At 33.5% G+C, this 22,413-nt stretch overlaps 1 protein-coding gene across 2 annotated transcripts in view; it reads right to left on the bottom strand.

Annotated features, from left to right (window-relative positions):
* Positions 1-216: 216 nt before the first annotated feature.
* Positions 217-22,413, bottom strand: part of LOC132700455 (lutropin-choriogonadotropic hormone receptor-like) — a 57,179-nt gene continuing 34,982 nt past the window's right edge. For both annotated transcript variants that reach the window (XM_060667795.1, XM_060667785.1), the window contains exons 6-17: positions 21,231-21,305; positions 21,060-21,128; positions 19,842-19,910; positions 18,093-18,167; positions 17,621-17,738; positions 13,272-13,417; positions 12,604-12,751; positions 10,357-10,642; positions 2,587-2,674; positions 1,665-1,936; positions 632-946; positions 217-491 (exon numbers count right to left, since the gene is read on the bottom strand). In XM_060667795.1, coding sequence (XP_060523778.1) covers positions 295-491; positions 632-946; positions 1,665-1,936; positions 2,587-2,674; positions 10,357-10,642; positions 12,604-12,751; positions 13,272-13,417; positions 17,621-17,738; positions 18,093-18,167; positions 19,842-19,910; positions 21,060-21,128; positions 21,231-21,305 — 1,858 coding nt within the window. In that variant the 3' untranslated portion in view covers positions 217-294. The remainder of the gene's footprint in view (positions 492-631; positions 947-1,664; positions 1,937-2,586; positions 2,675-10,356; positions 10,643-12,603; positions 12,752-13,271; positions 13,418-17,620; positions 17,739-18,092; positions 18,168-19,841; positions 19,911-21,059; positions 21,129-21,230; positions 21,306-22,413) is intronic.

Genomic DNA, 22,413 nt, shown 5'->3' with positions numbered 1-22,413 from the left:
TACAAAGAATTAAAAAAAATCCATAAGGTTGATTCCACACTGCACATATCAACATTTACGCCCAAGTATTAATGAAGGGAAACGTTTATTGTTGTTGTTGTTTTAACCAACTTTGCCTCGAAATATTTAATAATTCTGCGGTATTATGGATCAATGCGTTTACTATTTCTTAACCAGAGATAACTATTATCTTCAGTATTAAATAATGAATCACTATAAAAATAAAAGACGATTTATTTGCATCTAATTTCTAAAAAACACATTTTCGAACACAAACTGTTCAAAAGTAGTTTTCTACAAATTTTCACTACTAACGTAATCAATAGTTTCCGGGTTTTTCATAGAAGCCGTTCGTAAAGGTATTTCGACCGTTAACGTAGTTACTGTAGTGATCAAGGAACTTCTGTTGGCATTGAAGCCGCTGCTTGATTTGTTGCTTGTGGTTGTCTCGCCGATTTTTTTAAATTGTGCCGTATAGGGCAATGGTTTACCTGCAAAATAGTATATCTCATATCAACCTAAAATACTTTTGAACACTTTAAGAACAGGGAGAAATTGAAAAACGGAAGTATCAAATGAAACTTTGAACATTCTGACCACCGAAAATTATTATTTTCTAAACATACAATACCTCTAATTGCTCCTCTTTTTGACTCGGCGTGCTCTGTGCACAATCCCAACTTCCCCAGAAACAGAAAAAAATCCTTCCTATATTGCTGAGTCAATAGGGCATACAGACAGGGATTGGCACACGAATTAAGAGGATAAATGAAAACCAACAAAATTTTCGTTTGGGTTACTGTTATCAGGGGATATCCCAATAGAGCGGTAGTACCGAAGAAAGCTATAGGTGACCAACAGGCGAAATCCGTGAACACTAGCAAGGCCATCTTCTTGGCGACCGTCTGATCGTTCCTCACCGACGATGTTAGTCCAGTTCTGCTAGCTAAAAATAGCAAAATCTTAACAATTTATCGAAAATTTTGTAAAGGGGGGTTTCTTTAATTTTATAGATAGTTTAACGTCTTTTGAATCCGCATACAAGCCATCATCGTGATACATTAAAATGAACTGATTTGAAATGTCCATGAAAAGCTGTTTGCAATATGAAAGAAAATATTTGCATTTTCCAAAAAGACATACATATCGCCAACCACAATGTTTTTGAGTAACAATACAAGTGAAAAATTTAAATTAAATTAGTTAGTTACTGTGAGTTAATCCCTTTATTTCAAAGCAGTTTTAATGAATATATAACAACATATATTTCTCTCATTGTGATTAATACATTTCTTGCATATCGAGTTGAATGAATGAAATGTTTTTAAAATGGGCGAATTAAATGAGAAGTCGTTTAGATTATGTATTATATAAAAAAAGATTTTGAAAATATGCCAGGCAGCCTTTTTGACATATATAGCTGTTAAGCCGGGAAAATCGAAAATTTGCAAATACATTATTATATTTTCTAATATCGTTGAAATATTCCGACCGTCTCATTCTATCCACAAGGCATATGTATTAATGATAATTCGTCCTAATGATGACACTAAATTTTCAAATTTTTCTTAGTAACACATTTTTCAATAAAAATGATAGTTCTTCGCAGTGAATCTTTTTTTTTGGCGAATAAATTATTTAGCTATATTTAAGAAACGCTATACCTGCTATTATAGTTCTGTACATGCTACCATAACAAATACATATCAATGTAAACGCAGCACAATTGAACGCGAGCAGAACACCTAAATAAATCGAGTCGATGCGATTTTTGCTTTCCAAAGGTAAACATATGCTCGTTCTGGAATAGTTGCTAATTCCGGTCAGTGGTAAGACGGCCATGAAAGTTGCGCAAATCCATCCAAATAACATCAGCTTTATGCACGTACGCAACTTCAACCGTTTATTTAAATGAGCTGCCCATGTAATGGTACACCTAAAAGCACACGGACATTTAAAAATGAAACAAGTGTATTATTGCGTGTAAGTATGGAGCTATAACTCGATATGCTAAAAAATTAATTAGAGCATGATTTAAGAAATGAATTGTTGAAAAAAAAACGTTCCTTTTGCTAACTAAATAAATTAATCGGAAAGCCTTTAGTATTAGCTACAACCTAATAACGTCTATTGTGGTTTGCACAATTTTTAAATTTTAAAATGGATAAAGATTTGCGACACTGACTAGATTGGCTAAATATTTTTCAAAATTGTATTTTTCAAAACAGGTACGTTAGAATAAAAGTTATTGAAGAAACATATTTGAGAAATTTTAGGCTCTATTGAGAAAAATCTTATTGTTGAATAAATACTTATCACTCACCCTGTACATTTTAATTAGTTTGATTAAAATTCCTAATGAAATAAATTGTTGAAAATTCTTAAACAAGATAGTTAGTTAGATAGTTAGATATATTCTATGCGTTATTTAGAGATCATTACATCTTCTACCCAAAATTTCAATCTGCTCAGTTTTAAATCTGTTCTATTAAGTTGATTTCAGATTAAAGTGTCTGGTACCACAGCCGATTGTCAAATAAAAATGTATTTAAAATCGCTTCTGTCAAGTATTTCATTTATACGTACCATCTTTCAACAGTTATTACTGCTAATGTAAATACTGAAAGGACATTGCCAAATACTGTCAAGAAACCAGCTATCTTGCAACCAGAACCTAAAATTTGTAATAATTCAGTATAAATACAACAATATAAAAACTTGGTTTATATATTTTTTGCAATTTTATTGAAACTCGCTTTAAAAAACGTTTCTACTTTATTTATTATTTATTTATTAATAAATAATAATCTTATTAGATTCATAGCTTGGAAATTGTTTTATTATCATCAAACATTAAATGTCTCAAAAATAATAATAATAGCAGAAAACAATCTATTTACAGAGCAATGCATAGTAACAAAAAAAAGAAACAGTATGTAATATAATGTAACCTAACTTATTCTCGTGAGTAGTTCGAGCAGGTTGACAAAGTGAGCTCCAAAGAAATTAGAATAATCATAGATCTTGATTCGAGCTAGCGACGGCTAGACATCAAACATATATTTCTCAATTCCCTCAGTCCACAGTCAAATATGTCACACACGTCCGAAACACAATTACAATTGGAACATGCTATATTTATAACCGAATTTTTTAATAAGTTTGTTCTTGCCCGAACACAGTAAAAGATGTGTGTGTGTTTGGTGCGCGAATTGAGCCGTGGTACACGAATATCCAAATACTCTATTAGATTCGGACTATCTATAATGTTGTGTAGCAATTTATAAACAAGGATAACTGACACACACTTCCGCCTATATTTCAGGCTATTCATATTAAATTTTTCCTAGTAAAATTCGTAGTTTATGCCTCTCGGTGGATAAGCGCCTTCTGTTTTGAACAACAAATACTTCAAAAACTTTTTCTGTACAACATCGACCTCCTAACTATGACAAGAGTAAATCGAATTCCACACAACCGAGGCGTATTCAAGCTTAGATCGAAAATACAGGGCCTTCAAAGAAGCAATGTCGGTTAAAGAATTGCAGATGTGTACTATAGAACCATCATTACAGTTAGCCCCAGATACAATGCTCGTTATGTGGTTCACGAATGTAAGTTTTTGATCAAAATGCACGCCCAGACCTTTAGTATTTGTAACACGTCGGAGAACAATATTTGAGAATCTATATTGAAAATCGATAGTTTCTTTCTAACGCGTGAAGTTTACAACTTTGCATTTATCTACGTTAAGACTCAATTCATTTGACATACACCAGTCAAAGAGTATATCTACTGATCTCTGCAACGTAACATAATCAGCAATACTGGAAATGGAAGTATAAATTTTTAAGTCATCCGCGAATAACAGGTTCCGTGTATCATTGAGATTTGAAACAACGTCATTAATAAAAATTAGAAATAGTAATGGTCCTAAGTTAGAACCCTGTGGCATCCCTGATGTTGTGAAATATCTATTAGATGTATACCCATTGTAAGCTATGTACTATGTCCCGTCACTTAAGTAGTTTCTGAGAAACATCACCGCACCATCGGCAAATCCAAAACGCTTAAGTTTCTGAAGCAAACCAGCTGACTGATTTTGTCGAATGCTTTACTAAAATCGGTATATACAACATCTACTTGTCCTTGACTGTCAAGCACCCTTGCTGCATACTCCGTAAACTGTAACAAATTAGTAACTGTAGAGCGGGAGTTATAAAATCCGGGCTGACTTGAAGAGATAATGCAGTTAAAAATACGGTCATACAGAACGACCTCAAGTATTTTACAAAAAATGCGTAAGATTTTGATAGGTGATAGTTGGTTATGTGATTTCCTTCATGACTTTTAAAAATTGGACAGACCCTGGATTCCTTCCAACATGGCGAATATATTTTGGAAGAGAGCATAAGGTTAAATATTTTAAGTAAAGGCTTGGAAAAGACACTAATAAAATCTTTTACTAAAAAAAGAAGGAATTCCATCGTGTCCTGAGGTCATTTTATTTTTTAATTTCTTTGCGGCCTTTATTATGTCTTTCTCAGTAATTGGATAGAAATTTATAGTGCTTGAGTTTAAATCCACTACGTTACAAAGGGTGCGCTCAGGACCAGAAGGGAGAAATACACTCTCAAAAAAGGTAGCAAACGCTTCCAGAATAGAAAGGGGATCATCAAGGACATTACCGTCGAAAACCATGTTACCGGGGATTCGCGTGGATTTATTTTTTTGGTGTACATACGACCAAAATGTACGAGGATCATTGGAAACACCTTGTTGCACTGCGCCAAGGTAAACGCCATAAGCAGTCTTAATCTGAGATTTAATTTTACATCTAAGCCTTTGAAACTCGACTAAGTGGGCCCTAACACCAGTTTTCTTGTATTTTTTGTGTATTTTTGCTTTTTGTTTTATATCTTTTATTAACTGGAAGTTTATGATATTTATGAGCGTAATTTTTAAACAGAGGTACATTTCGATCAAAAAGGCCATACAATTTTTCATTAAAGCCCTGCAATGCTTCATCGACATCGTGAAAGTGATTTAAAAAGTCCCAATTCGTGTTTAGAAGGTCATTATATAATGCAACATAATCAGCCTTACTGAAATGATAATGTTTTTGCATAGCCCCAGTTCCAAACTGTAGCTCCCTTATTGTCAGTTGATTAAGACAAATAGTCAATGCGGGATGGTCTTGACTTTCTTTAACAAGAGGTACAGTATCGCATGCTATGCTACAATATTAGATAATACTAAATCAAGAAGCCTGTCTCTGCTATTAAATATACAATTGTATTGTTTCATATTTAAAAAATCTAGCATACAGTTGATAGTAACCGTTTTACGGTTGTTGTTGCTTTGGTGGACATAATCTGGGCAGTTGAAGTCACCCAAAGCTACTACATTCTGATTGTGCAGAATTTCGAAATGCTGAAGTGCTTCAAAATGCAACATAACAATCTACGACTACGGAAGGTGGTATATACAAGAGCGATAAATGAATGAATTATGTTGCAGAGTGCATTTACAAATTAATAGATCAATATTTGGAAAATTTCTATCGCTGTATGCCGCTTCAACAATTTCTGTTTTTATATCACTTCTCAACACAAAAACCACTCCACCTCCACGTGCTTCCTTAACAAGATGTAGACTGCGATCCTTTCTGAAAAGATTATATACTGATGGAACTAGTTCACTGACCTACCGAACTAAAAAATTCATCCACTTTCGTATCAAGACCGCTGATAATATATAGATAATTCAGATAGATAGTTCAGATATCCTGTTGAGCAGATTTAGTTTACCTCCGCAATTTTCGGATGTCCGTTGAAATAAGAGGTGTTTTTTTTTCGATGTATAGAACTTTAAGTTGCAATAAAACAACGATGGATTATTCGATTGACATGAATTTTATTTATCCGAAAGATAATCTTGGGGCATTACATTCTAAATATGACTTCTGGCATATGACCGCCACGGCTGGCGCGGATGTAGTCCAATCTGGACGTCTAATTTTCGATGACTTTTTCCAACATTTGTGCCGGTATATCGGCAATAACACGGCGAATGTTGTCTTCCAAATGGTCAAGCGTTTGTGGCTTATCCGCATAGACCAATGACTTTACATAGCAGAAAGTAATCTAGCGGTGTTCACAGGTCCAAAACGTGAAATTAGGCGGTCACCAAACTTGTCTTTCAATAAATCGATTGTGGCACGAGCTGTGTGATATGTTGCGCCGTCTTGTTGAAACCACATCTCCTGGACATCATAGTTATTCAATTCAGGAATGAAAGAGTTAGTAATCATAGCTCTATACCGATCACCATTGACTGTAACGTTCTGACCATCATCGTTTTTGAAGAAGTACGGATCAATGATTCCACCAGCCCATAAAGCGCACCAAACAGTCAGTTTCAACATACACTTAAGGATTAGCTTCGCTCCAAATGTGGCAGTTTTGTTTGTTGCCGTAGCCATTCAACCAGAAGTGCGCTTCCTCGCTAAACAAAATTCGCTTATGAAAATCGGGAACAACGGCAATCTCGTTTTGGGCCCATTCGACGAATCTACGCCTTACTTGATGATCGTTTGGCTTCAATTCTTACACGAGTTGGATTTTGTAAGCACGTAAACTAAGATCCTTCCCAAAATCTTCCATAAAGTGGATGGACACAGTTCCAATTCCTGTGCTCGATGGCGGATGGACTCATTCGGGTCTTCCTCAATGCTACGCTCTACAGCAGCAATAGTTTCTTCTGTACGCACCGTACGGCGTCTCTGGGGATGCAAGTTATTAATAAGAGTAAACGTGGTGCGAAAACCTTTCATGGTTAATCGAATTAACTGCTCTGATGGACGATTTTGTCGACGATAAAATGGACGTAGTGCGCGATACGTATTCCGCACAGAACCATTATTTTCGAAATAAAATTGCACTATTTGCAAGCGTTGTTCAGGCGTGAGTCTATTCATGATGAATTGTCAAACCAAACTGAGAATAAATCACTTGACAGCTGTTAAATCGGTCGCCATATTGAACAGTAATGCCAACTTAAAGTTCTATACATCGAAAAAAACACCCATTATTTAATTCGATAGCTTTTCCCGCTATTGTCGGTCTGAAGTTGGATTAACTTCTGCTAAGTCTTTTGTAATGTTCCATCTGGCGTTTAGTTCTATCATAAGCCATGACTACCCTCTGATAGATGTGGTTCTTTTTTAGTTTTTTAGCCTTCCGGATCACACTGTGTACAGAACTCTCGTCCGAAAGAGTTATTTTTATTGGGCGCGGCTTGTCTGTACCCAGCACGTCCTAAACGTATGTGTTTGATCGATTCTGCTTGTTGGATTTCTGGATCAATACAATCCGGAATAAACTTGACTATCTGTATATCGCTTCGCTCACGTGCATCTGTTGACTGCTGCAGATCTGCTTCCGGGACACCATAGAGAATAACGCTACGCTTCCGTTTATTGATGTCCGGTCTGGCCACTTGTACACTCGTTTGAGGGTTCTCCCTTAGAATTTTTATATCATTTTGAAATTGAAGAATAAGGGATTTCAAGCCATTAAGTTCGTTACCAAATTCTCTACAACTCCAAGTATAGCCCTTGTTACTGCTTAAAGTTCGCACCTCAGTAGTCGTTAAATCTACGCAAGAATTCTTGTAGGCTTTATTGCAAATGCAACACTTAACCATACCCACTGAATCGTAAGTACGATTGCAACAAGAGCAAATTGATGAAGGCATTGGTTGCCTTGTTATTTATTGCTACGGGCCGGCAAATTCTGCATTAAACGCATAAAAGAAACGAATGCAAGTGACGGCGGAGAATTGACACAGTCCTCACAAAAAAAAACTTCACAATCTATTATTTCAATTTAGCCGCTACGAGCCCTAACAACTAATTGTTCAGACGATGTACGAAATAATAAGAAAACATATTTATACTTATTTTAAATTGATTTTTATTGCCTTTTCGATTGAAAAATGAAATCACACACTTATTTTTATACCAAAAAGTGATATCGTAATGAATTATTTTCTTATTTCACATAAATTACATAACAAAATATCAAAAACATACTGGATTTGCTGAGAAATAAATATTCGGACGCATTTAAATCTTTTACTTTAAATCGGACATTAATAAGAAGTAAAGAAGAAGAAATAAAAGTAAAAAGTAAAAGTAAGAAATATTGCAATATTCGGGGGTGAAAGTGTTCCAAATTTCGGTGATTTTTGTCTTTAATGCTGGAACTGTACGCTGAGGATTGTTACGCAAAGTCTTTTTCATCCGATGCCATAAAGTTTCAATAATATTCAAGTCGGGGCTACTTGATGGCCACGATAAAACTTTCATATTATGGTCCTCAAACCCCTTTTTTGTTGTTTTCGCAGTATGGCAGAACGCACCGTCATGTTGAAATATAAAATTTTCATTTCCAAAAGTTCGTTCTATTGATGGAATCAAACTTCTTGATAAAATTTGATAACGTTACTCCACGTTTCCGTTGTCCAGGATATTTTAGATTTTGCCCAATCCAAACGTTTTTTCTTCTGAATAGGCGTTAATAATGGGTTTTCCTCTGCCTTTAATACATGTAGATCATAGAATATTAATAATGTTTATATTGAAACAGGAAAAATTGTAGACTTACCTTATAAAAACTCAAACCAGACTTATGCATCCATTGTCTACAACATTCTCTGGAGACATTTAAGTTTGCCTCGTGATTCCATTGGGCTTGAATTTGTCGTAAGACGCTTCGTCTGCTAGTTTTACAAATCTTGACCAGAATACGACGATCTCTTTCAGTGATTTTACGGGGCCGGCATAAACTTTTACCACGAACGCTAACACTAGCTGTCTCTCCATACTTTTTTATAATATCCCCGAGTGTTGATTTTGCAATACTCAAGTCATTTGAAATTTTTTGCATTGATTTACCTCTGCAGTACTGAGATATGATAATTTCTCGCACTTTTTTGTTTGTTGCAACACTATGCGACATTTTCTTATAAACTATTATGCAAACTTGAAAGATACAACCCGAACTGACATTGCATGGGTAGCATTGATTTCTTGGTCAATAAACATTCGTGTCCGAATATTAATTTGTCAGCAAATTTGGTATGTTTCCGTTATTTTACTACGTAATTCGTGAGAAATAAAAAATAATTCATTACAATAGCACTGTGCTATTGTAATGAAAATTTTCAATTGATATAAAAATGTCTTTTTTATCATTTTTTACATCGTCCGAACATTTAGTTGTTAGGGTTCGTATAAACAACCAAATACTAATACGGAACAATATATCAAACGTCCGACGCACGCGACTACTGGACTACTACTGACTAATGACATATAAAATAATAATAATTTCGGTCGAGGGTGTGGTTGGTGTTCAAATTAAATCCCGATAAAAAAGTCTACACTGAATAATTACCTACGTCTCGTAACAAAGTTTAGACTGAAACGTGCACAGCTGAAAAAATTTAGTCTTTCATTAAATTATAATTAAAACGGTAGCAATTATCAAATGAAGTTAAAATCTGGAAGCTAAATTTGATGTCGCGTCGTGGTTGACAAAATAATTATGTTGATATTTATATAAACAGACGCAAGCGTATGTAGAGGACTTGAGATAATAAATAACCCCTGCTTACAAATTAATTCCCACAATTTTATTTCTTTCTTTAAAGTTTACTGGCCCTCGTTTTGATTATTGGGAAATTGTAATTGTTCCCTCTTTTGCTTAATTCACAAAATTAAATTACAGAAAGGTTCGAAGTTAGTGCTGCTGATGGGGAAATTTGGTCAGCGAAACGGCGAGTCCAGAACATCAAATTTGTTGTGGTATAGTTGAGGTTGTACCTAAACTCAGCATTTAACCTGCTTCACAAAGCCCTCGTTTGTGGAATACTCCGCTGTCAACTGGATAATTGAGTTTTAAAATTAATTTACAAATTTCTTAACTTTGAAATTTACTAAAAATTACATGAAGAGGTAAAATTATCACATTTAGCGATGGCGTTTTGTAGGGTACAAAGAAACACATCGTTCTCAACAAAAAAATTGACACGCCATAAACCCCAATGGAAAAATGTGAGAAAGAAAAAACAATTTATTAGAATATAATGTAAACACAAACAACAAAACAAAAAATAAAAACATATACGAATAAAAACATTAAAGGCACTTGGGAATATTCAAAATGACTGTTGTTTACTTCCACTAGTATTAAAAATGAAGAATAGACATTTTTTTATTGAATATTTACACGGTATAAAACAATAGGACAACGAAAGAACGAAATAACAACAGATTGACTTTTTACTTACCTTCTTGCCAATCAATAGCAAAATTAAAATAGGCGCCCATCGAATGCGCATCAATACCAGCCAATAGCATCAAATGAATGCCGATACACAAATCGGCAATGGACAAATTGCACATTAAAAATTTAGAAACCGTTAAGCGAAAGTGCGAAGTACAGATGACCACTAGCACCAAAAGGTTTCCGATCACTGCTGAATGAGATATTATCCATACCGGAATTCGCAAACCCCAGTTTCCCATGAGATCTTCGCAGGGATTAAACGGGTCTGGTATCGGAATGCATCGAACCTACATCAAAAAGAATTGCTATATTAACTTGCTAAATTATATCCAAAGGAGATGAGATAGGTCATGATGAAGTAAAGCTCCGAAGAACCCAACAGGATGATTACAGAAACGTCAGCAAGTTAGCTTTGCCAACAACGAAAGCAGGAGTAAGCAAAAAGATGTGTAAATAGTATTAGTTTATAGCTGTAGCTTGTGGAAGTTTCTATGGAAAATTAACAATAGAATGTGTTTTAGAATGCGAACGAGAAACAAATAGTTCTAGACAATTTTTTGTTTAATTAATTGATTAAAATTTATTGAAATGTTTTATAAGCAATTGCGTCGGCACTTTTTGAATAGCAAAGAGGAAAGTAGCTCTACTCACTGTATTTCATTTTCCTGCATCTCTATTGAAAATTGAGTATAAAGCCGTTTTATAAAAAAATATAAGCTTTTTCGCAAGAAACGGTAACAAACGATGGTTGCTAAGCTATGCTGGGCTAAACAAATAGATGGTGATTAGAATTTTAAATTTCTGCCAATTCTTATTTTTTATTTTGGCGGTCTTTCAGTAGTGTTTTTACAGGAAAAATCATAAATATCTAAGTGAAATAAATCACACTCTCCAACACCGACTATTTAATAACAACTCGTTGCTTAGCCACTAAAGCAATTTTAGCAAATAAAAATTAAAGTAGTCGAGTGTTTATTATTCTTACCATTTTACTGCGGGAACTTTTAGGAAAATACATTGACGGATTTTGCGAATAAAAATACAAGTTTTCAAAATTAAAAGGAATATATTTAGTTCGAAACGTGTTTGTTCCGACTGAGTCATATGATTACGCTAATATAGTATAAAAAGCGCCTTAACCACGCGTTAGAGGTGACAAATATTTCACATGGCGGATGTTGATTTTTTTATACTATCAAACCATGAAGATTAGTCTAGATGTAATCAGCATATTCGATTTAATTACTAAAAAATATTGCTTCTAAAGAGACAGTATTTATTTAAGATTAATATTAAAGTGACCCTATAGATGTCAAATTTTTCTTAGATCAGTAAAACAGCCGGAAATTTACCTCGAATAACTCCGCCATATAATGAAGCGTCTGATTAAAAAATGTCTACCTGTGTCACGTTGCGCATATAATAAATCCCCAAACGATATTCCATTCACAATATACCAAAAAGGTGCCAGGCACAAAACGCAGATATTAGTAGAACCAAATATAAAACCAATTTCCATTTTGCGTCCATATTGGGAGTGATAAGTTCGTTACTGAAACAATCTATAGAAAATATTTTTTTTTAAATAATAAATAAATTTTATTTTACATTATAATAAGCAATTTGGCACCTCTCTTTATATAGAATTTTATTTTTATTCTGACTCAAATAATTATCTGCTCAAATATCGAAAGTGCTTAGTGATTATCCTATAGAAGATACATACTTCACACAAGGACCACACAAACTTTACTATTAATATATTATTATTATTATTAAAGTATATGAATTAGTTAAAAATAATAATCCGTATTCTAATGGAAATAGCACATCTGAGCACTACAATTGGAAGAACTAGATATCCTGTTTTTCAACTAAAGAAAAATAACAAATGAGCAAATGATCTACTAAATTCTACGAGTGTTGAAAAAATGTTGAAAATTTGGCACAGTTTGACGTGAAATATAAAATCACATTGTGATGACAGAACTCTTTTAAAAAATACGATTTTTAAATGAACAATTTATTTATTTAACTGTTGCTATGGAATTGAAACTTAATATTTGGGTAACGATTTAATATGAGCAACATCTACAGGTGTTGTTAATTACTTAATTAACAGAAAACAGAAATACAGAAAATGAATACATCCAAACAGCTTAGCCCTGGAAGATAAAATCCATGCTCCTTATAATTTTTTATTCGATTTAGTGGATACAGAAATTATATTTTAAATTATTGTGATTACCTCTTGGAAATCTCTGATCCCCTCATTATCGCAATGGGGCTCTACGGAAACTTTCCTAGCGACGTTATGGAAAACTCCCATTTCGTCGCCCCACACTTCGTTATTTTCGACGTAAAGTCGTGGTGACTCGGACTCTAAAACTTTCCAACTGAAACCGAAGAGAATTTGAACTTTGAACTAAAGAAAAGTTGGCAATCCTATTAGTTACCACAAAACACATAGAACTTTTTGTAAATATTATCAAACTATTCAAAATTCGGTTAATAAACAAATACCTTCAGAGTGCTTGTGGGCACCAGAGAATTCAGTCTGATGCAAAGAATATTATACAAGACTCTATTCCAGCATGTCTGTTTTTATTATTAATTCTTAAAAATGGAGGTCGTTTAATTAAATTGTCTATGCAAAAGTATTAACATATCAAGAGAATTTTGGGAGGTTGTTCTTAATTGTTACATTACAACAAAAAAATCCGGTTTGGTAATTTTAATAAAGAGCGTATTCTAATATTCTAGACATTTTTTCCGAATTCTTGAAATGGTGTAAAAATTGGATATTTCTTCTGAGGAATCTCTTTTACATAGGAAATTATATTGGTATTCGAAAATGAAATTAGATAGTCCGGTCTCGATAACAGACTCAATTTTTCTCCACAATGGAATATTTACCTCACAATCGATGTATTTTTGTTGCATTCGTCTCGTAACTTCTTGAAGGCGGAAGTTTGCTTTTTAAATTCATTCGGATCGTGAGTGCCCGGATATTTGAATGCACAGCAGTGGTAGGGGTAGGTGAGCCATGCTTCTTTGATATACTGAAACATTGACGAAAAATTATCCCAGAATTTATTTATAGAGGTGCTCGAAGTTAAAGTTTGAACTGGGTAACGCGAACCTTTAATAATATATTTCCTATCTATTAGGTCATTAACAAGAAAAGATTGGATAAAATGAAAATTTATAAAACTAGAATTTTTTCAATTTTGAAAAACAATGCGGATAGAATAATAGTACATTATCGGTTTTCAAAAAGTTGTAACGCAAATTATTGTATATCAAAAAACGCAGTTCCATGTATTTTTTCGAATGAGAAATTTGTTCAATCTCGAAAATCAAGAAATAGAATCTACTTTGGGCAGTACCAGAAATATAACAGTCACCACCACAGCTACTTGTACTTCCTACTTTAAAATACACAATTATTCACGGATTAAACGGGCAGAAAGTATCACTTCAAGACGTGACGTCAGCTTCGTTACCTACGAGCCATTTTGTTTCCCGGCATGCCAGTAAAAAAATAGTGCTCCTAACTCATGCGCGAAGTGTATTTTCCTCACTAATTGCAGTTCGGATTGCAATTCGGTGTGGAAAAGTATCACTTTCCGCACTTGTTACAGAATATAGTATTTTCTACTAGCCTCCGGGAAATCAGATTTTCCAGAGCGGTTCGGTCCCGAATAATCACAAAAAAAATTCGGCGATCATCACTCGGAAGGCAATGGCAAACCACCGAGAGTAATCTGCCTAATAAAGCCTCTCACCTTTGTCGTTCGGAACCGGCGTTAAACTGTAGGTCCCTTCTATCTGTGCATCCACTTTAAAACACGCACAACACAGATAGATGCGAGAGGTCGCCAACGCCATATTTGGGTAAGGCACATTAAGAAAAATAAAATGCCGTCATCTGCTCACCGACACGAAAAACGAGGGCTTGTCCATTTTATACAAAAAGAAATTTAACGTTTGGTGATATTTTATTGTTCTAACAAAACAACATATTTGTAGTAATTTTAAACAATAATCAACCGCTTATTGGAGGAGAAACTTTTAATAATATACGATATGCAGGCGATACCACAATTAAAGCAGAAAATCTCGAAGACCTGCAAAACTAAGTAAACAAATAACAAGATGCCGCATAGAACAAGCAATAAATGCATTTCAGAAGTTGAGGTCGCTGCTTTCAAATAATAAACTAAACATCCAAACAAGAGAAAAGTTTGTAAAATGTTACATACAGTCGATTCTTATGTTTGAATACGAAACACGGACGCTTAATAAAGAAATGCTCAATAAGATCGAAGCATTTGAAATGTGGACATTAAAATATCCTGGACCACAAGAACCAGAAATGAAGAAGTTCTTCGAAGAATGGGACACCACAGAAAACTACCCCATATAATTAGAGTACCTCGATATGACTTTCTTCGACTTATGCTTATGAAAAAATAGAACGAAAAAAGTGAATTGGGAGTAAGAGGCTTTCATGGCTAAGAAACCTGAGACAATGGACAGGCCTGAACGCAGAGTTATTCCATGTTGCACAAGATCCGGGAGAGATATAGAAACATCGTAAACATGGCAGTCGTCAACGTTCAATAGGAACATGACACTTGAAAAAGAACGGCTTATTTGAAAGTAAAAACTAGGTTGCAATAAAAATGGAGTCAAAATTACTGAACAGTACTTAAACAGTGCAGAAATTCTTGTTTTGTAGTGACCAGCCTGAAGTCCAAATGCGAACCCAATTGAACATGTTAAATAAAGTACATTTGTTCTAATTAAATAATTTACTTCATATCGAGCAATTAAATATTGAATTCAGGGATTTTTTTTTCAATTCGTGACTCAACTAAAATATATTTGTCGCAAGAAAATTCTATTTACCAGGATAAATCTTACACTATTACAAGAAAAATGTTTGTATTATTAAAATTTTACTCTATTTATTGCAGGAAAATGACTGTACTAGGTACAGTTATTATTTATTTCCGAGAACTTTTCGTTGAAGTAACAAAAGTGAAATATTTATTTCAAGCATTGTAAAATTAACGTTATAAAGAAAGAGTAACTTGCAAACAATAATATTTAAATGAATGAAATGCAGCGAAAGTCGACGTTTTTGCAAAATCAAATTTGCCATCTTCACTTTACTTGTCGGTAATTTTACAAAAACATTCTTTATAAAATACCTAGAAATGTTAATTTGCAACAGCAAGAGCAATGTAGGTGTAACATTAGTGACTGTGGCAGCTTCTCTCTTTTTGCACTTATAGCTTCTTCTCTCTGAGAAGGTGTCTAAAATAACCCATAATTTCAATTTATTCTCTTCAAAATAAACAAGGTACCTTTACTTGATCAACAATAACTTCCCTAGCAATATTACGTTTCCACTTTTTTTAAGAGTGAGGGATCTATTACGTTTTAAATAATTTAATTTCTACATACTTTGAAACACCAGATGTTCCCCTCCCCATTCAGATAATAATTTATCTATTATCCACTTTCTCAATCAGCATGGCGGCAGTACAAATGGCGATGTGCGCAGCTTCCGTTCCCGTCGGAATGTCCAAAAAAAAGACGGTTACTGGCGTCAAAAATATTATAAATATGGTAACATGCCATTAATTTATCATTCGCTTTATTCCAAGCAATAATGTTTGTATTCCAGTTTGTAGAAAATTTCAGCAAAATTTTATTGTCCCATTAAGAATATAATTTGTTAAAGTAAAAATATAATCAATTTGGTGGCCACAAAAGCTTATTTACTGTTAACGTAATTTTATTCTTGTAATTATTTTTTTCATTACGTTTGTTAATAAAATGAATTAATTCATCTTAGGGAAAAATTTCTCTCTGTGCATAAGTCTTTCAAATATAAAAAAAAACATCCGCCATAAACTTACTGACTGGTAGAGCGATATGGATTTCGGATTACAATAACGATCACTCGATCCAAAAAGTACATTTACAACCATACATTTTGGAAGCAAACTCGCTAAACCCAATTTATAACACCAAAAACCGTTTAAATTCTGCTATCCGTCGACAATGGATTGTCTCAGCGTAAAATATAACGGAATTTATCCACGAATAAGCTTGAACCTGTATTTAGCAGAACGAGCATCAATAAATTTCTGGATAACCCTTTACTGGGCAGCCAGCGAGCAGCGTCGAAAATATAATAAAAACGACCCTTTTCGGTAACTCTATTGAAAGCCATCCAAATGAACGTGACGGGTCGACCTTAATCTGATTTGGTAGATATGAGCAAATGAATACATGAAATGTAGAACTTTCTGAAAATAATTATACTGAAAATTTGGAAAAAAATAATTTGACGATCTACGGTAGCCTGCAAAATTTGACGATTCATATTAAACGGTCGATCGATATTCACACTAAACTTAACTTTTTAAACTTCTTTACTTTAGTTTGCAAAAGTTTTGTTCTTAATTGAAACCAAGAAGTATTTACCTATTTAATCTTAGTTTATGAACATTTTATTATTCTTACTTAGAAAGTAGACAGTAAAACTAAATTGGGATTTAAAACTATACTTCCTTTATCCTCCTTCGGTGGAAACATTCTACTCATCAGTAACAAATATTACAGAACTGACACAACAAAGATGTTTATTTGGGCAATATTGTTTGGTGCATAAATATATATAAACTATATATAATTACCTAAGATGCAGCAAAATCTCTCACCAACTCTAAAGCTTTGCATATTTCTTCGAAACAATCCGCAAATCTGTTTTGTTTGGAAAGTTGTGCGGAAGTTAAAGGTATTTAATGTACAAAGCCCCAAGAACAACAATTACTTTTCAACGCCTATGGAAATCAAAATATTTGAAAAACCAATTATTTTACCATTCAATGTATTTTCGTGGCGTTGCCTGCTAACAATTTACTTTCACACACGATTCGTGCAAAAGTTTGAGAAATTGGTTTGCGAAACGTATATTTAATTTTAGTTAGTTAAGATTTTGCTTGAGCGATCTTTTTCAGCTTTGACTCCACTTTCGCACTCTTGCGTAACCATTGCACTATATGACTATAGATCCATTACTTAAAGCATGTAATAACTTAAAGCGAAGTAAAAATTTATAACCGCCATAACAAAAGAAAATTATTGAATCGTTATCTTTACTTATAATTTCCGGAGAAAAAAAAAGAGTTTATGTTATTTATTACAGTATTTTTAAGTGCCCTTTCAATAATAACCCCTATTACCTTGAAATTAAAAACTGATGGAAATATCTTCAGCGAATATGTGTCTTCTATCTTAAGTACGTCCACCTCCTGGAGGCCATCGGTGGGTAAAGCTGTAATAGCTGTGCCGGAAAGATCACTAAAAAAAGCGGAATAAAAATTAACAGGTTAGCAAACTAACAAAATTATACTCTACTTTTTTCCTTACTTTTTAATAATTTAATATTTAATTATGTTTAGGTAATTTAATGTAATATTTAAGTAAATAAACCAAAATTTTCTGAAAAGAAGAATCTGTGATGTATATGGGGAAACTTAAACAAAATTGGGGTAATTAAAGAATTATGCAAATATGTATATTGTACATAAAGAATATATTTTGTATTTGAGCGATGAAGCCTCTCCACTTAAGTAATGCATTAATAATAACCTCATTGGTAAATTCGCCATTTAATATTTAATGCAGCCACCCGGTATCGCGAAATGTACTTACAGACGCCTCAAATTTTGAAGTTTGTGGAACGCCCTCCCATGCAAAAATTCTAAATTTGTATTTCCTCTTAAGCTCCTAAAGAATTAAATTAAATGATTAATAGGCATAGACATAAACAGCATAGCATAGGTTTATTATAAAACCAGAATAGTATATTATGCAACAAGTACGGTAAACGGCATTTGACTCACTAGTCACGTGTTGCATACTATATTTTTTCTACGACCGTTAGTTTTTGGGTACATTGTCTCAAAACACGAATACATTCACTGACATGACTGTCAGAATTGACAAACGTCAAAATTCAAAGCGTGGGAAATATCTCTGAAAACATCCGATTGCGGTAAAATCCCGGAAATGTCCGAAGTGGCTCGGATTTGTGGGAAACGAAACTTGACGTGGTAAAGCGACGCTTCCCGCACGCTAGATCGGTGCGTAATTAGGTATTTTACAGACGGGAGTAGAAAAAAGGTATTTTCCTACTTCCTACTCTAAAATACCCAGTTATGCACCGATCGAGCGAGCGGTTAGTTGCACTTTAACCTACAGCTTTTGTTATTTTAATCAGGGTTCTGGAAGTCATGTTTTCGGTAGAATTTAGCCAGGGTGTTAGGTCGTTTCTCAGTTCTGATGGTCACGTTACACGTCAATCAGTGAATAGAATGTATTCGTACTATTTTGCTGCACTGTTTCCAAAAACATCCAACACGCTGATAAATGTTTTTAGTCACTTCATCGTTTATTATAACTCGTTCTAATAATATCTGTTGAACTTCAACCGGGTGGAAAATCTATACGTGTGTGAAATATATCACGTAATTATGTAAAGCAACGGGAACAAATGATCCCTACTTAATGCGCAGAAGAAAACAAAATGGCACATACAGGAGTAGCGTATTATCAAATGCGAAACAGTAAGAAAATACGCGAAACGGGTTTTAAATCAAATGGAAATTGAAATCGGTCGGAACTGTTTATCCGAACGAAATGTGCTTTGGCACCTGCGAATTTCCACTTTGCTCAACCAAATCCTCCATCACATAATGGAAGAATTGTGGTATAAAAAAATCAACAGCAATGTTGGGTTAATTAGTTTGGTTGAGTTAATTGGGCAGTTTTGCATTGTTTTTTAATACAATTTTTTAAATACTGAGTTGCATTTTTTCATATTTTGAGAAGAAATTTAATTTGTTACATAACCATTGAATCAAGTGGTTGCATTTTTATACGAAAATGCAAATTTAGAACAATTTTCTTTTTAAGTACCTTTTATAAACTCAAATATCTATCTCGTTAAATAAGTTGCTAAAATGAAAATAACATTGAGGTCACTGTTTTTTTATTGTTATATCGAAACTTGTAATAATAAGTTTTTAATAAGATGGATTTATAAAAATGGATGTATGATGGATGTATCATCCCATATTATGGTGGTTTATTATAGATAGAATGTATAAAAACAAAAAGTTCTATAAACGACACTTTGGAATTTGTTAAGTTTTTGGGTACATTTTTGGAAAACGGCATTGAACACAACAGAACTAACAACATCCGATCGCTCCCAACCCCTTAAAATTTATCAACATGTTGCAACTATGCTTTATCGTCTTAAAGTGACACTTCCCACACGCATGATCTATGCACAATTGAGTATTTTAGAGCAGAGAGTAGAAAAATCCCTAGTTTTGAAGATATTCATTTGTAACGATTAAAATTTTGTACAAAATACTCGAAATAGTAAATACTTACAAATACGCAACTTGCGATCCTGAAAAGGCCTGTGCCTCGACTACTCGCAGGTCGTTGTAGCTCAAAATTCTAAAACAAAACACACAATGTCTCCACACTCTGAATTAAAAATACCAATGAATCATGTTAAAGATTTTTGAAGATTTCAGAAATATCGATGAGAATATGGGGACCATACCAATAATTGGCCGTACTTCACTGTTTTTTATCGGAACTAACAAAAATTATTTATAGAAATTCCAAAACATTGATCACATATAATACTTTCTGCATTTTTCAACTAAATGGCGTAAAGGCTACACGAACTGCAAAATCAAACCTAAACAAAACAAAGCAAACAAACACGAAGCCCCTAATTTTAACCCTGGCCGACTACAGTTTCATGTTTCGGTGGAGAAAGCACATTTTGCAAATTCTCTAGTGACGTTTAATTGACCATACTTGAGGTTTAACCGCATTTGCAGCAATTATATAGTTGATTGATTGATCGTAGTATTTCTTGTGTATTGCAAATAATCACGCCATTTTGATTGCACGAATTATAAAACTGATCTCCGAGTATTTGCAGGTATTTCTTAAATATCAAATAACTAATTTATTATGAAAAGCAGGTAAAAAAAAATATCCATTTTGGTAATCGAGATATTAAGTAATTATTCTGCTCCACTTTTTGCTTGTCCGCTGAGTAGTTTCGTTCCTTTTCCGATGTCAAAAAAATGAATTTATTTTTTATCGGCCAGCTATTGGGTATTCGTAAGTAGATTATAGTCTTATATATTTAATAACAAATGACTTTTATAGTCTACAAACCTTTAAAAATTAAGTAAAACTTTGTTTAGCTTGCCCAATAGAATCGGATTTACTTCTGTTTTAAAAATTTAGTCAATGAGCCACGCTGCATATACGTATGGGAGTCGAATTTGAGACTATAATACAATTTTGTACATTTGCCTAATTGAGCCTGCTGAAAGAAAAATGACGGGCTATTGGAATACTTTATTGATCGTAAGAATAATACCGCGTAATCTGAATACATAATAAATGAGCCGCTAACTGTTTATCACTGTACGCCAAAATATTAAAATTAGATTCCGCACTCTCATAAATACTTCGCAACTACCGGCCATTATTAGGGAATTCTAAGCCCGATGGAAATGAAGTGAGTAAAATATGGTGCAATATCTTAATCAATTTAATGGAATTCGGTGTGTTACTTACAACTGACTTACAGCGAGATTTCTTATTTCTTCCTTTGTTATCTTCTTTATGCCATTATGATCCAAATCTCTGCAACGATAATTAATCAAAGAAAATACAAGTAGTGAGAACAAAGATAAAGCGAACTTGTTTTTCAATCATATCATGTCCTACATACATACATATACTCACATCATATGCAAAACGGAGTTGGTGTTCAATCCATTAAAATCAGGTACATGTTCAAGTCCTGTGTAGACGATTCTTCTAAAAAATTCAGTTGAAATTTAAAATATCAATAATTTAGGGAGAAGGGGGGGCACCTTGATATTTTTACAAAGCGAGTAGGGCCATGGTTTGGATATATATTATATTATCTTATATATCTTATATATTTCACTACTTTATACACGCTTTATCCCACAATTTCCGTTGACGTTTGACATACCGTTAGAATTTCATTTCTGAGATAGTTGAATTTTTTTACACAGTTAGTGAAACTTGTCTGCTTTGATTGAAATATTTGATTTTTTAATTATAGTTTAATTGCTCTGTGCAGCCAGATATAACTAATAAAGGTAAGCAAACTTCATAATTTTGTTAGAGGGTCACTGTTGAATTCTGGATAATTAACTTCAAAAAATATAAGAATGGCTTAGCGGAAAGGAAGGCTTGCTTAAACCCCATCCTAGTAAGGTAAATTGGGCGGCGTCTACAGGCCTTATGGGCAGGGCTAAAAGGTAGAGGAGTGGGAAGCGTCTTTACCGAAGGCCAACACTATAGCAACTCGAAGTCAGAAATCATCACGTCCTAAACGTAAGCCGAAATTTTAAGCATCTTATTGCACCTTTTTTTTGAAAGAGCCATTAAACTCTCAAAGGTATCTGGAATGAATCTACCCAAAAAAAATGTGCCATTTTCAAGATATTATTTAGATATCTAAATTTTTTAAATACCTACATAGGTATAAATCTATATACTGTACTGTGTAAAAAATAAATATGTCATTTTCATGGTCGCATTTTAGATATGTATTTTCAATAAAAATTATTCTAAATTCAACCCAGAATAATAAAAATGTGACTTATAAGGATTTCCATTGGATGTCATTGCGGAAAATTACTACAAAGTTCAATTTTCAGTGCGCTTAAGGTAAAAACGAAAGTTTTTTTTTTCACTTGTATCAAATGGTTTTTTATAAAAATACTCTATCTGTCAATCTGTTGGTTAAAATATATTTTTTTCCAATTTAAATTGACTTAAGAATAATGACATATTGAAATTTTTTAATTCTATTATCTTGAAAACTAACTAACCAAAACTATTAGAGCCACGGACAAAAGAGGAAGAACATTTGCTACTTGGATTTAGCTGT

The sequence above is a fragment of the Cylas formicarius genome, unplaced genomic scaffold (assembly GCF_029955315.1).
Source record: "Cylas formicarius isolate icCylForm1 unplaced genomic scaffold, icCylForm1.1 PGA_scaffold_10__41_contigs__length_53128322, whole genome shotgun sequence".
NCBI classification, from domain to species: Eukaryota; Metazoa; Arthropoda; class Insecta; order Coleoptera; family Brentidae; genus Cylas; species Cylas formicarius.
Note: the sequence above shows the minus strand (reverse complement) of the source record. Positions and strands in the feature narration are given on the sequence as shown.